The 15,795-nt window shown below is 43.9% G+C and overlaps 1 protein-coding gene across 4 annotated transcripts; it reads left to right on the top strand.

Moving 5' to 3' along the window:
- The first annotated feature begins 3,213 nt into the window (after positions 1-3,213).
- Positions 3,214-15,141, top strand: MIF4GD (MIF4G domain containing). 4 transcript variants are annotated; one of them, XM_066615947.1, is made up of 7 exons: positions 3,214-3,233; positions 5,428-5,476; positions 7,130-7,253; positions 8,458-8,567; positions 9,431-9,586; positions 11,444-11,536; positions 12,614-15,141. In XM_066615947.1, exons 2-7 carry the CDS (start codon positions 5,468-5,470, stop codon positions 12,839-12,841), a joined length of 720 nt encoding a protein of 239 aa, XP_066472044.1. In that variant the 5' UTR covers positions 3,214-3,233; positions 5,428-5,467; the 3' UTR covers positions 12,842-15,141. The 4 variants fall into 4 exon arrangements, with proteins under 4 accessions (XP_066472044.1, XP_066472043.1, XP_066472042.1 ...); XM_066615946.1 differs by lacking the exon at positions 3,214-3,233 and adding an exon at positions 3,238-3,316; XM_066615945.1 differs by lacking the exon at positions 3,214-3,233 and adding an exon at positions 3,243-3,635.
- Positions 15,142-15,795: the final 654 nt, after the last annotated feature.

The raw sequence follows: 15,795 nt of genomic DNA, 5'->3' as shown, positions 1-15,795 counted from the left end.
TTTTTCTCTCTTTTCCCCATATGCAAACAATGGCTTAGAAAAAGTTCAGGTCACAGATTTTCTTATAGGAGAAGTTTATTTACACACTGAGATTTTCTTTTCATTGGCACTCTGTGGGGAGGGGGAGTATTTGGGACTCCACTATTGTGTACAAAATTCTGTGTGTGAAACAGCCCTTGGTAATTGAGAATTTAGGTTGTGGGTTATAAAGCATTGCCAAATGATTCTGCTCTTGAGTAGCATCTTGATGTGAAAAGTTATCTGCTGATTTTTGCGCAGCAAGGATATTAACATGGTCCCTCCCTTATGGTTGCAGTTAATTGTACAGGAGCAGAGAATGGTTGAAAAGTTGGCAACCCTCAGGTTGGTGTGAAAGAAGAACATTTGCTGGGGTGGTAGATTTCAACAGAAATAAGAACTCGCCCCCAGCCCCAGTGAGATTATTTTTCTTGCCTCTGAAGTTCACAATTGAATCACAAGGGGGTGCTATGGCCACTACTCTGGTCACGTTGTCTACAAACACTGGCATCTAATTAGATCAGTCTGAGCTAGATCAGTCCAGGAGACTTGAAAGGACTATTAAAGCAACAGATGGCTGACCTAATTGGCACATCCAGGGCAGCCAGTAGTGCTAGGTGAAATTTTTCCCTCAAAAACAAGTCCAAAGGACTATATAGGAGGATGGTTTTCATGTTTGCTGATAAGGTGAATGCCAAAAGAGTAAACTAGATCACACCCCATGTAATATTGAGAACCAGCAAACTGCCCCTTAGAGGAAGGGTGAAGAGTATGGCACTGATCTGGGTGAATGCATGAAGGATCCTGGCTCATGTGTACAGGGAAGCAAAGTACTTGCTGCTGAAGTTAGTGTGAAAATAGAACTCTGCTGTTTCCCAAAGGTAAGTGTGAATACCCCTGTTTCAATTGTTCTGTGTCCATTTGGAAGCGGCCTCATGCTGACATGCCACGGTATTGGACCAGTTAGCAAAATGGCAGGTGCTTTGAATGGTGATGGCTCTCTATGCCCTTAGGCCACATAATTGTCCAGATTCTTTTGGGTGGAGATGCTGGGGACTTCTGTTTGCCAGGGATATGATCTGTCACCATGCTATTGCCCTCCTCTCCTCCTTTTTAATACTGCCTCTAGTTTCCACTTCCATTCATACTCTCGAGAGATGACTTTTGATGGATGGTTTCACCATAGAGTCACCAATGGATACTTGATATTCCTAGCTTCAGAGCCTCACTGGCAGTTCCAGGCACAGCCAGTTGCTCTTAGGCTGTGTCCTCACCCACAAGACCATCCATTGAGTATCCAGGTTGTGACAAAGCATAGATGAGAAGCAGCCAAAGTGTGTGTGTTGGGGGGAGGGGGGGAATTTAAAGGCTTTTAAATATGTAACAATGGAGGAATGGCCCCAAGATAATATTCAAACACTTGGTACTTGGTACTTATTCAAAAGGGGATTCTTGACAGACATATCCCTCAGTCTCCAATGGCAAGGAGAGAGGAAATCTTGCAGGTGTAATATTTGCTATGTTGAGTGGAAAATGCTTGTGTAGCAGTGATATTTTTGGTCATATTGTGCTCTTCCCTATGTCATACTTATTTTTAATCTGTTGTACTTATTATTGTGCTTGCTTGTTGATGAGTACTGAATTTTGCTGAATGATAAGTATCCTTAACTAAGAAATGTGACAAGGGACGTACCAGTTTTCTCCATTACATAATCTGTCAATGTTGCTATTTCATATCAAATAGCAACATTAATGTTTTTAGCAGCTACAGCCGTTATGACACACACACACACATTGTAGTGCAGAATGTTACATTTTGAAGTTGTGACTTTGTCAGGGTGGCCTCAGTTACCTGGTCCCTAGTGAGAGCCTTCTCTTTTCAGTGTTGTCCCATCAGCACTCTCAAAAGCTAATCTGCCATATTGTGTCAAGCATACTGTTCTGTGGACAAATGTTGAAGGGGATGGAATAAGTTGAAAAGGAACAGTATGGGCATGCAGGGAAGAGAGGAGGTATCTCTCCTACTCATTTACACTCTTTATCTGTCCCTTGTTTTCTTTTAGATCACCTACATCTTGAGCCAGCCAGTTTTACATACAGAGCTAGTATAGTTTAGTGTTGAAGTAGGACCAGTAGACTCAGGTCCAAATGCCCGCACAGCCATGAATGGTCACTGAATAACTTTGGCCTAGTCACTCACCTCTCAGGCGTGTGGTGAGGAGAAAATGCTGGAGGAAAAACCATAAATGCTGCTCTGAGCTACTCAGAGCAAGAAGGAAGAATATGTGATAAATACACATATTCTTGTACAGTACAATAAGACAATCACGGTTATCCTTAAAACATCCCTGTAAGCACTAGTGGTCTCAATCGGGGCCATATTAACCCAAGGCTGGACCCTTACTTAGGCTTTTAGGTACTTCGGGACCCTCTTCAGCACTTCAGTCTTTCACTCCACTACAGCTGACAATGAAATGCCAATAAATGCCTACTGCTACTACTACAGCTGACAGTATATATGTCACTATATATGATATATATGGATAAGCATATATGTACACATATTGCTACGGTGCAGAAGTGCCTTTAACCACTGAAGGCCCAGGCCATGTTAACTATCCTGGGACTTCTTGATTTGCAGTTCAAATTCTTAGCCATCAATCTCCAGGAGCATGACATTCACGGGATGATCTTGTGCCAGTTACTATGGGATCAGTCAGCCTAGTTTACTTTCCAGAGATATTTGGGGTGGGGAGGCGTATGTGCTCTCCTGAGCTCATAAAGGGAAGGCAGGACATCAGTGAAAATGTAGTTTAGGGATGCAGGCTCAAGTCACAGGATGCTTTTCTTTAAAAGGGTGACTAATACTGGGAGCATCCTTATAGTTGTGCTTTATTGATCTTAAAATCCACCGGGGGTCTTTTTGCCATTTAATCTGGATTACTGGGGCTTTACACGTGAGTGAGAGAAACTTCTCCCCGCTAGGGCATTGTCAGTCTTCCGTGTCCTGGCCGACGTGGGAGTTGGCACCATCGGGTGTGCTGGTTTGGTGAACTCTGCCCAAGGTGGGGAAGACTAAAACGTCAGAGCGCTTCACCCATTCGTCCAGCAGGTGGCGCTGCTGCTGCCGCTTTCCCCGTGGCTGCGCACTCACGATCTCCTCCTCCTTCGCCCAGCCTGCTAGGAAATGACCTAAGAGGAAACCCTGGCGGTTGGTAAGCCATGGAAAGAAAGGATCCCTCTTGCAAGAGTCGCTGCCTGACACCAGAAGCCTTCAAGTAGGAGCAGCAGCTGGAAGGTCTGGTCTGCTGTGCCTAGCTGGGTGCTTTTGCTGCTGCTGGTGGTGGTGGAGGAGCCAGGAGACCAAGGATGCCCATCCTGCATTTGCATTCCATGCTTGAGCTGCTGCCTTTCCTGCTCCTGCTCCTGCTGTTCTGGGCTGTGGGTTTTTTCCTGATCTACCGCCAACAGCCCCAACCAGAAACCAAAAAGCATTAGGAGAGAGAGAAGGGTGTGGAGGTTGGTTGGGAGCAGCTATTTCTCTCCCACCTAAAGATGCAAGTGCTCCAGTCCTGAAAGAGAGGAAAGGGAAAGTGGAGGCAGAGGAGCCAAAGCAGGTTGGTGACCTTTGAACATCTCTCTTTCTCAGGGCTGCCTGGTAGTCAGGCTCAAAAAGGACCTTGTGGCTCTGATGGTGGTAGAGCAGTCCGTCCCCCCCTTACTGACATGACTGGACTTCTCCTGGCACAGTCTCGCCTGTGCATGGCACACTGCATTCTGCAGATGTGTCAGCAAAACCAAGCAACCAGATGTGGTGTGCAAAATACATTCCCCTTCCCATCTACAAGGTAGTTTGTAGCTTCAGCAGCTGGCAATCCAGTACATGCTGTGGGGCATCCTAACCATGCATGGTCCTCTCTCAGTAATGGGTGACCTCAGGCATATATAGACACTGCTCATCTTGGCAGTCAGTCCCCAAAAAAGGGAGGATCACAGAAACTGGGCAGGCACATAAAGATGGATCTTGTACACGTGGCAAGGGCCCTGTGCAAAATTTGAATACACCACTGCATATACAGGCTTTGCAGCCAGCATAAGTATCAACCAGGCCTATGTAACAGTATTTAAAACAGCAATAGCAGCAATACCCTTAGATTGTTGTCCTAGGAGCCTAATGGATTTGTGCTGGTGGAAAGGCTGGTGGTTGGAATCTGCCACAATTAACACATCCTAATGAAATTGCCCAAGAGTCAAAACATGGCATGAACTGTAAAACCAAAAAGTAACACTCAAGCCTGCTATCTCCAAAGTCCAGCATAACTATCCTTAAGACCTGTACAGAGATCTCGTATGAAACTGGCTTATGCTAAGTCAGACCATTGGTCCACCTGGCCCAGTACTGGCAGTAGATCTCCAATGGTCCAGGTGTGACCTTTACTAGTTGAGATCATTTTTAATCAAGGTGCTTGGGATGTCCTAGGAAGATCTGTCTGCAAAGCATGTGCTCCGTCAGTGAACCATGGATCAAACTGACACCCCTGCCAACTGGGCTAAAGTCAGCACACCACTGATCAATCCCCTTTGATCAGTGTAAGAGAAGTCGAAATCCACTCTGTGATTGTCAGCGAAATCGAACAGCCACTTCTGTACATGGTGAATGATAGGTACTGTGCACATTAGTGAATCTAGTGATCCTAAAGCTTGATCACATTTATTTTATACATGTAAGTGGAGTCATTTACCATGTACAGACTTACTCATGTGATCACTCTAGTAAGTGCAGAAACTGGATTGGGCTGATTTGGAACCTGGTGTCATATAAACATGCTTGTGTTTCTTTTTTCATTGTGCAGTAGCCACAAAGAGGAAGAGCCATTAATGTCGGGGTCCTCCCCTACCTGGCTTTCATTTAGGAATTTCACTTAGGAATGATCCTGTTCATTTAGGAAACGTTTCTCCCACCTTGTTGTTCAAAGAAGTATCAAAACAGTTTTCCTAAAATCACAAACCAGCAACAGTTATCAAAATTAAAGCAAATACCCTTTCCCCTGCACATGCCTAATCTCGTCTGATCTTAGAAGCTAAGCAGGGTCAGGCCTGGTTAGGACTTGGAAGGGAGACCGCCTGGGAATACCGGGTGCTGTAGGCTTATACCATAGTCTTTCAAGACTGAAGGTTGCCAACCAGTTCAACTTAAAAAATACAAGAGCAGGGAGAAGAAACCAAATACAGCAACCAAGAGCCAGCTAGGAACAAAAATCCGGAACAATAATAATCCTACTTAACATTTGTATAGCTGGGTGTTCTGCTTGTATACTCTGGTGTGCAAAGGTGCTTTGCGTGTGTTGTCTTGATATCCCTGCAACAACCCTGTAATGTGAGTTTTGTATTATTATTCCCGTATTGTAGATGGGAAGCCGGATGCTGTAAGGCTACCTAGTAGAAATTCATGGTAGAGGTAAGATTAATTTATAACCTGTTGAATCGGTCAGGTCTTTACTGAAAGCAGACTGGGAGCAAAACTGAGCTCTCAGGGCAGGGTGTTCCACGTCTGGGGGCTACCATAGAGAAGACTGTCTCCCGTATCACTGCTGGCCAAACACAGGAGATCTGCATCATGTCATTGTATATTTCTGGCCAGCTTGCTGGCTCAGCACAAACAGTCTGTATTGATGATATACCAGCAGCCAACTTTCACAAAAGGGGGAAAAAAAACCCCTAACAATCCTGCTCACATGATCTGTCTTCTCACTGTGATCCCATGTGAGACTGTGAATTCTCTTTTGTTATCACAAAAATGGAAGCTTGTGATTTCTAGTTGAGAGCAATCACAACAGAGTGGATTTGCCCATGTGAGCGTCTCTGTTCACGTAAATAGACCATGTTTGTGAGCGGATTGTTGTTGTTTTTTTGCACAAGTCTGCAGCAGACATATCATAGGAACTTAGTTGTATGTGTACCCTAGACACCAATCCCTTTGCTCAAAAAAAAAGATGCATGTTGCATTGTGATAACATTGATATGCCTGTTGTGAAGTCCTGAGAGTAATTGTTAAAATTACTCTTAAAAATTGTTTTTTTGTGCATTAACCTGAAAGGTATCTATAAGAGCTGGCCTTGGAACTGTGCTGAATTGTTTTCCAGCTTGTTTATTAAGTTATTTGTGCGCCTTTCCACTGAAATTAGGCTCCTGATTGGAAGCTTGTTGCTCCTGATTGTGGTCAAACCCTGCCAGAAGGTTTATGTGCTGTGTTGTGTAAATGCAAGGGAGAGGGAGGAATATCACGGGCTGATATGTAGAGTTGGGGACACATAGGTGATGGTCAGGAGTGCTGAAGATGCAGACAAGAGGACTGAGGAAAAGTATTACTGAAGACTGGAATTTTAAAGGAAAGACTGCAGTCCAAGTAAGGAGATAGCTTGATAAATGAAGAGAAAGCAGCAGTTGGTAATGTGGGAAAGGAGTGACAAACAGATGAGCTTGAATGTGAGCTTGAAGGGGGCATGGGAGATGGAGGGAACTAAGAACCTGAAGTGAGACTCAAGAACTCTTGTGTAGCTGTAGCTAAGACTTAAATATAGTTCTTCTCTTTTGAGTGCACATTCTCTTTATTTTGAGTGGATCCCAGGTTATTACACATTCTCCCTGGATTGACGCCTTTTTTTGTCAGCCTGCCTTTGGCCGATTTCAGTGAAATGTGTGTCAAAGCTGTGGAATTCTGATGAGTGAGCAATGTGTTTGGCCACTTGTCAATTCAGTGTTTTTAGAGACTGTGCAACAATCATTTGGTCTGGCACCAAACAGACTAGACAGGTAGGGCTGGATTTTTGTGCAAAACACGAGCACCCCCTCAATTTTCACAAGAGTGCAAAGTAACAATTTCCTTGTAGAACTGGTAGGATCCAGAGAGGAATGTGACTCAGAAAGTGATGTCCTCAACTGAAGGGACTTTGCTCCCTGGTTTCCTTTGTTACGCGTGTTCAGTTTCATTTCTGTAGCTCCAGTGTGACTGGCAATGCTGCATCCTGTTTGGTGAAGAAACAGAGTGTCTGAAAACCAGGATTAATACTACCTCCTTCCCTTTCCTGAATAACCTCTGCACTCCCCACAGGTACCACTAACCCAGCCTGACACCACTGAAGCAGGGAAAGAGATGGGAGAGGCTGGCAAAGAAGAGTATAAAATACACTTGTTTGATACCGAGATTCAGCAGTTGTTGAAAACAGCCCTCAAAGGTCAGCACCTTTCTCTTTCTCTCCATTGCTTTCCTCCTGCGTGATCCAACAGTGAGACTGCCGAATGTGGAGCCCGCTAATGTGATAAAGGGCCATCGGCTCCCAAGGTAACCTGCCCATTCTAAAGCTTCTTGAGTGTTCCCATCCTTGGAAGGCAGGTGGGTAGAAATGGAGACAGGATCTTTCCTGTGGTTGCATCCTGGTTGCAGAATACTGAATTCCTACTGAAAGATTAATTTACTTCATTTGGATGCCAAATTAAGACAGATTTGTTTTCCTGGGCTTTTAAGAAGTTTCTTATTAAAAATAAGGGGGGGGGGGAGAAAGAAAAAACTTATTATTTCTGATTCTTCTTTTTGTCTGCTACTACTATTTTAGTATAGTGTTTTAGATATTGGTTATTATCAACTGATGTTTGTAGGTGAAAGTTTATAACTGAAAACATTTGGAATAAATAAATCAGTGTAAATGAATTCAAAACAAGTAGCTGTTATAGCCTGCTATCCCTGCTAACTAGGCTCTTGAAAGTGGTGCTCCTCTTATATTTAGCAAGGGAAGAATAGCTGTCCCTTTTCACCCTAGCACAGTGTCTTTTCTAGTGGCTGTTTGCTGGCATTTCTTCAGCAACTTTTTAGATTGTGAGCCCTTTTAGTTAGTTAGTACAGGGGGCCATTTAGTTATTTGGTTTTATCTGTAAACCGCTTTGTGAACTTTTTGGTGAAAAGCAATATATAAATATTCTTAATAGTCCTTATTAATAATATTAGTTCTCCCCTCATTTGCACAAAGAACCCAAATTGTGTGCTTTGTTTGAATTCCTTATCACTTCATAGAATTTCACTTCCCAGGAGTCCTGGAAGTTCAACCACTATGCAACTGGATTAAATTTGTGGTGCTGATTTAACACTTTTTAAAAAATGACACATTTGTGCAGCCTTATGCTTATCACTTATGCTTATTTGGCTTCATGTACTCCCCATCCTTAAACTTGGAATAATGAACTGTTTTCCTCGCAGATTTGCAATGAGGTAAGGTTTTTTGAATACCATTCCCTCCAGATAGTTTTGATCTGTAAATTAAACCTCCAGCAACAATTAAGGAATCCAGGCATAAAGGCAATGTTTGCTGCACAATTTTAAACATATAGAAAGCTACAAGTGTGTATTTGTTGTGGCCAGTACTGATAGTGTCTTGACTTCTGTAGATCCCAGCAGTGTGGACCTGGAAAAAGTGGCCAATGTAATTGTGGACCAGTCCCTCAAGGACTGTGTGTTCAGCAAAGAGGCAGGGCGCATCTGCTACAGCATCATCCAGGTGAGAAACTGAATATACTATGTTCCTACAACTTGCAACCTTTTCCGAATGCTCAAGCAGATAGCAGTTTTGTGGATTCCGTTTGCATTTACTCTAGATAAATAATCTTCAGAATGTACCTGTAAGTGATCAAAATAAATCATACCTTACCACAAGTCTTCTAGCTACCTAAGTGACCCCTGGTATTACTAGTTCCGCATTTGGGGTGGGGTGGGGGGCTGGTACAGACTCATTAAAATCCTGAGGTGGGGGTTATAAATCCTAAGATCTGAAAACAAAATATCATAGTTCTCCTATGGTTTGCTTCTAGCTATAGAGGCTTTTCAGTGTGATACCTCCATTATAATTCAAAAATTAGACTCGTTTACCATGAGGACTACAACCTTTTTTTACAACATAAACTGATAAATATAGTTGATGGAGGGATGGGAGGTGGTATTGTTTATTTCATTAAAAAGCTCAAATAACCTAAAAACAATTGAATTTAATGAATCTGAGTCTGTGGGTTGTATAAAACCCCTTCTGTGTGTGTGTGTGTTCATCTTGGCTCTACCACCAGCCATGGTTCCTTTCCTGCTGAATATTTGGGGTATCCTGCCCAGCTGAGAGGATATAAGGTAAATCCTATCCCTTCAGCTACTACCCAGACTTGGTGATCAAAGCTCATTCATTAGGGACCCATCTCAGTTTTGCTGTCTCACTTGCACCTTTATGCACCTATAGGTACCTCATTCAGCCAGATCTTTTTCTGGGGCTTGAACAATGGAGAGATTTGAATAGTGCACTAGAGAAATGCACCACTGCTACAGTTAAGTTCATGTACAGTGTCCTCCTTGGCTCCACATTTTTAATTTTTTTTACAGACAGAGAGCAAACAGGTTGGCCAGAGTGTCTTCCGCCGGGGCCTTCTCAACCGACTTCAGCAGGAGTACAAGGACCGGGATGAATTGCGAGCCCGCTCCCTCCAGGCCTGGATCTGCTACGTCACGTTTATCTGCAACATCTTTGATTATCTTCGGGTAAGGGCTGAGAACAGCTTGGCCCTCTTTCACCATGTCTACAAACCAAACTCCTAGTGTTGGTATTGTTTCTGGAGCTGGGGCTGATCTATGTATTACCATCCTTGTGAAGGAATACGTGCATTTGAGTCTGCCCCCATCCATCCTGCAATGCGGGAAGAGGGAGCAGTCTCCAGGCAGACACAGCTAGGGAGGCCTGCATGGCTGGCTTACTGTGTCTTGCCCTCTGCTCCCAGGCATGACAGTGGAGTCCTGACAGGAACAGCAGTAGCAGCCCCTGGCTTTGTTGAAAGTGACTGTATGTCACTAAATCTGGCAGAAGCTGCCTCTGCCTACTGAAAGAGAGAATTTGCTGCCAGCATGACAGATTGTAGCTTAAAATCATGCTTGGGCGCTGGAGGAGACTTCTCTTTCCCTCTAGGAACACAGAATGTTTCTGGTGGTTTCTTTAACTTGAATGGCGAGCCAATCTAGATGTTGTAGTAGTAGAGTGGAGAGTCACCTTGCACCTTGCCTTGGGGATATGTTGATATGTCATTGGCCCTTTCTAGGATCCAAGCTCATTATTTACCATTTGGGTGGTGTTGGGGACAACCTCCTTCCATCCAATCCAACCCAATCTCTCAGGTTATTAGAGGGGCCCTTCTACTTATGTTGCCACCAGCAGAGGTGAGGGAGATGGCGGCAAGAAATAGGACCTTCTTGGTGGTGGTGCCCCACCTGTGGAATTCTCTCCACCTGGAACTGAGAACAGCTTCCTCTCTGGAGTCCTTTCAGCAGGGTCTTAAAACCTTTTTATTCAGGGAAGCTTTTATATGCTGACACCAGGGGGCTGGGGCTTTTTTATGAAATGTATTTTAATTGCGATCCAAGTTTATTGTGTTTTATTGTTTTTAGTCTATATATCAATGTTTTAATATTGTTTTATCTGTAAACCACCTACAGTGCCCTGAGTGGGGTAGAAAGGCAGGGCATAAATTCTATAAATAAATAAATCAGCACTGGCTGAGGGCTTTTGCTCATCTATTCCAGCAAACCAACCTCTGACCCTTCATTACTGGTGGAGGGGCACTGAAAGCACCACAAAGGAGCTGGCAGGGGGCACCACAGGGGCTCAGTGCAGGGCTTTTCCCCAGAACCCCCAGCAACCAGATGCCAGTATGTGGAATATGGCTTGGATCAAAAAGACCATGAATGGAAAGAGAAAATGTACAAGTGAATATCTTTTCACAGTAGGCTTCTGAGTATAAGAAGCACAGTGAATAAGGAGGATTCCCACTGTGGCATGTTTTAATATTGTTTTATTTGTAAACCACCTTGAGTGGATTCCAACTGTGGCTAGAAAGAAGCATAGAAAAGAGCTGGTACAAAGGAAAGAGCTCCCCGGACTTGGGGGCCAGGCCACAGTCTTCTGCTCAGTTGGAAATAGCCATTTAGTGAATGGAAGAGGCTTTCCATCTTTTTTGGATCCATGTGGAAGAGTTTCCTTTTCTCCTTCTAGGCTATACAAACAGATCAAAAACAATACAAGAGTATTCTGTTGGATTAATACGTGTTATGGCATGAGGATTTATAGGCAAAAACCTACTAGGCTGTAATCCTATATGCATTTACCTGGGACTAAGTTTCACTGGCTTCTGAGTAGACATGTACAGGGATGCATTGCTAGCCTATAAAGGCTCAATGCCACAAGCCATGTGTTGTCCTTCAGGTAGCCACAGAACTCTTAGTTGCTTGTTGCAACATACAGGTACTTAGTGCGGCTACTTTTTCTAGAATTGTTGCAAAAAGTCAGGTATATAAATTCCAAAAATTATTCTAAACAGTTTTTGACAAGTTGACCGTGCATGTTAACAGGTAAACAACATGCCCATGATGGCGCTGGTGAACCCAGTTTATGATTGCCTATTCCAACTGGCCCAACCAGATAGCCTGAAGAAAGAGGAAGAGGTGAGTGCTCTGGGGACCTGACAGTGGGGCAAAGAGCAGTCTGCAGAGTGAAAGTGCCGTTGGGGACACAGGTGACCTGGTACAAAAGGTGTATTACACTTTTGTGACTTTGGGGGAGAGTGTCAAGGAACTTGGGTTGTCCTGTAGGACAGCATAGGACCAAGATGGTTAGGAGAGATTGTTACTGAAAGTGTGGGAATCTGACTCATGAAATGACTGCTTTTGTGATGGCTTCTCCTGGGACAAATAGCAGCCATGGGATGTGTGTGTGTGTGTGTGTGTGTGTGTGTGTGTGTGGAATTAGGACCACAGGGGGCCAAAGGGTTAAGAGAGCCAGAATGGTGTAGTGGCTCTGGAAGATCCAGGTTCAAATCCTCACTCAGCCATGAGGCATCCTGGGTGACTGTGGACCAATAATTATCTACCTTTACCAGCCTAACTGATATCTACCAGCCTAACTTACCTCACAGAGTGGTTGTGAAGACAAAACTATGTACACCACCCTAAGATCCTTGGAGGAAGGGTGGTATAAAAATGTGAAAAATAAATAATTCCCCTTTTCCCTCATAGTCCCAATCTAGATTGGGGTCCCCGTGGCTGCTATTTACAGAAAGACAAACAGAAGTTCAGAATTGTAGGTTGAAGCAAGTCTGGTCTTTAGTCACAAATCCTGGAGACACCCCTGGCATATAGAGGTCTCTGGGCTGGAAGTGCCCCTGGTCCTATCACCAGTTGCCACAGACTGTAATTGCTTCTGGCTTCTAGAGCTCAACCAGTAAGGCTACAGGTGTGGTTCCCTTTCAGGAATTTTGCAGAGCATGTTCCCAGGATCTGTTCTGTCTTCCAAATGAATGAATGTTACCTTCTGGGTTTATTCTCATACTCTTTAAGATGGGGTGATAGCACTCATAGAAAGGAGCATGTATCTTTTCATGGCATTTCAGTACCTCCCTTTTCCCCCCTCCTTGGGCTTAGTGCCAAAATGCCAGCCTGAGGAGTGTTTATGCAGCAGAAACACCTTCACAACCCCTGGACTTTTTCCTCTGATAGATGATGTCCTCATTTCCTTCTGTTAAGGTGGACTGCCTAGTGCTGCAGCTGCACCGCATTGGGGAACAGCTTGAGAAGATGAACTCACAGAGGATGGATGAGCTCTTCTCTCTCCTGAGAGACGGCTTCCTTTTGCAAGAGGGCCTCAGCTCCCTTTCCCAGCTGCTGCTGCTCGAGATCATTGAGTTCCGGGCTGCTGACTGGAAGATGACGGATGCGGCCCAGAAATACTATTACAGCGAGGTCACAGATTGAATGGGGGATTTGCTTTCACCACCTGATGCTGGTGAGGGCCAGAGATTGCTGTCCGCACCCCTTTCACCAGCCAACTTCATACAAAACAAAGCAAAGCTGCCACTATTTTTCTTAATGCTTTTTCTAGCACTTTTTTGGTACAGTATATAGATTCTACAGTGTGTGCTCCCTTCGCTGTGCTGCGTTAACCACAGGCTGAAACAGGGAGCTGATGGCAGTTTGATTTGGGAGCAGAAGGAGGCTATTTGGAAACCGCTGCTCCTGTTGTGTTGCACTAAAAAGGGACTTGCAATCACTATCACAAGCTGGCATCTTGCGCAAGGCTGTAATGCTGCTCCTAGGGGCTGATTTGCATACAGTCATTTCAGTGTATGTACATTAAAAGCAATGGCAATAGTTTGAAACCAACCACATCCTAATTTTACTCACCCTGAAACACAGGCACTGAGAGCTTGTCTCTCACCAGTCTCTTTGATAAATTCTTGACCAGATGAAGCTGCCTTATTCCCAGGTCGAGCCTTTGGTCCAGCTTAGCGCAGTATCATTCCCTTGTCTGGCAGCAGCTCTCCAGGGTCATTGCATCACCTGATCTTTTCACTGCAGGCGCCCAGGATTGACCTTTGGGTCTCTCCATGTAGAACATAGACTCTACCACCAATCTATGGCATCTCCTGTTTTTATGGTCTTGGAACCTTCCATAGCTGCCATTACTTTGCCCCTTTGGTCAGATGATTCTGTCACTGATGCACAAGCATCAAAGGTCAATTTGCTTCTTTGTAAGCCACTTTGTGCCCAGTCCCAATTACCGTTCCAGCACCAGTGCAGCTGTACCAACAGGACACATGCTGCATCTTGCAGTGGCGGGGGGGGGGGGCAGAGTCATGGAGACCTCCTCAGAGCTGCATTGGCTCTGAAAAGTTGGCTAGAATTGGGTCTTTTGAGTGCTTTCTGGAATCATGTTTGCTCCCTATCAGTCAGTATAAGGCATGTGGTGTCTGGTCAACTTGAATACTGTTCTGAAATCAAAAGATGCTTTTGATTTCAGATGCCAATTTTTCTTCCATCATTCAATAACCTCCAATGGCAGATGAGAGAGTTGCATATTTTTACCACACTTCCTATTTCTGGTTCTCCAATAATGAGAAAAATATATACTTTCTAGACCTCCTTGTCACTTCTAGCTTGCATACAGAGGTAGAAATATCTTTGTTGCAGATTAGCATTAGATTAAAAATCACTCTTGCCACAAACAAATGGCATTCTTAGACTGGCAGGGTGTGCTGTCTGTCTTTTTGTGAAAGGAGAGCAAGAAGGCCTAAAGATTTTGTGCATGCTTATAGTTTCAGAAACACAGGGTACATACCTTCCCACACCGTGCTACTTCTGCAAGAATTATGTGCAGGTTTGAATGTTTGTTGATGCAAAAACAGAAAAGAGAACCACTCCAAAACCAACCTTCCCTAAATGATGAAAACTAGCATGGCAGGGGCTTTATTCTACCATGCTTACTTTGCACAAGCAGGGTGTTTTAGATAGTAAGCATTCAATTATGTTATCTTCCACTGGCAGTCTGAAGTTGTCCAGTCCTAGGAAGGCTGTACCATGCCACATTTCTGAATACCTATTTTCATTTATTACTTTCCTGGAAGTAACTTCCATTGAAATCAAGGGGCCTTATTTTCAAGAAAATATATTAAGGATTGGAGGTTAGGCAGTGTCCCTGTTTCCTATTGGGAGGGCATGGCCACACAACCTTGTTAAATTTCTTAGGGCTTTGCATTCCTAAGGGGCTGCAGAACACTCACCCAAGTTTCAGGGACAAAAACCTCATGACTGTAGTGTAATTTATAGTCCCAGAGCATGGAGGGTTTGTAAAAAGTGCTGCCAAGCTATTGGCTCCATGAGTGGTGCTCTGTGCTTCTGGAAAGGCATACTGGAGTTCATAGACTCCACCCGTAGCAGGTTAGGATGCCATCATGAATACACTGGCCCTGCCACTGCTGCAGGAAGGTGCTATATACATGATTTCAATTGCAGTTGTCAGTATGTTCTTCCCCAGACCTAGCTGGGATTCAGCAAACAGTAAAGGCAGTCTGTTCTATGCGTTGGAGGTATGATGCCAGCAGGCCTGTTTCAAAACCTCATTCTGCACCAGGACTATTCCTTAAGAGAACATAAAGCTAGAAACCAATTTTGTATCTTTTGGACAATAACAACTTTCAACTACAGTATTGTATATTGCTTAATGACTGGTTCTCTTTGGACCTTTTTTTTAAAAATAAATGTTTTACACTTCTGCACATGCTTAGCCTTTACTTCCTCACTGATCAAGGAGCTATACTGTTACCCTGCACATGTCCAATCTTGTCTGATCTCAGAAGCTAAGCAGGGTCAGGCCTGGTTAGTACTTGGATGGGAGACAACCTGGGAATACTGGGTGCTGTAGGCTTATACCATAGTCTTTCGAGACTGAAGGTTGCCAACCAACCAACCACTAGTCAAAACATTCCTTTATGGCAGTTAGTATACAGTAATTCAGCTGGTCACATGTAATGAAGAACATCTGGCTCCATGTGACAATACAAGAAAACTTTTACAAAAGCTTATTCTTTGTTTTCTTTTAGCCCACAAATGAGTACCAGGTATATGAAGGCAGAGGAGCTAGTAAAATAAAGTTGGAGGTTACTAAGACCGCAATCCTATACACTCTTACCTGGGAGTAAGTTCCATTGAAGTCAGTGGGCCTTACTTCTGAGTAGACATGCATAGGATTGTGCTGTAAGAACTGGAGAAAAGCAGGAGACAGTTTTCACCTATGACAACTTTAGCTATAAATGCATGTGTAAGTATAAATGTAAATGACCCAGAAAACTGAACCATATCTACTTGTGATAATCATTCATATAGCTATAGAGCTCTGTTGCAACAGTCCTGCAATCCTATCTTATCATGCA

Source organism: Tiliqua scincoides, chromosome 2, assembly GCF_035046505.1.
Source record: "Tiliqua scincoides isolate rTilSci1 chromosome 2, rTilSci1.hap2, whole genome shotgun sequence".
In the NCBI taxonomy this organism is placed as follows: domain Eukaryota; kingdom Metazoa; phylum Chordata; class Lepidosauria; order Squamata; family Scincidae; genus Tiliqua; species Tiliqua scincoides.
The sequence above is the reverse complement of the archived record's forward strand: the minus strand, read 5'-3'. Positions and strand labels throughout refer to the sequence as shown.

Bases quoted from the DNA above. Each gene is read 5' to 3' on its own strand.
- MIF4GD (XM_066615947.1), top strand. The intron at 7,254-8,457 runs GTCAGCACCTTT...TGACTTCTGTAG, and splicing joins GTTGAAAACAGCCCTCAAAG to ATCCCAGCAGTGTGGACCTG. The intron at 9,587-11,443 runs GTAAGGGCTGAG...GCATGTTAACAG, and splicing joins ACATCTTTGATTATCTTCGG to GTAAACAACATGCCCATGAT.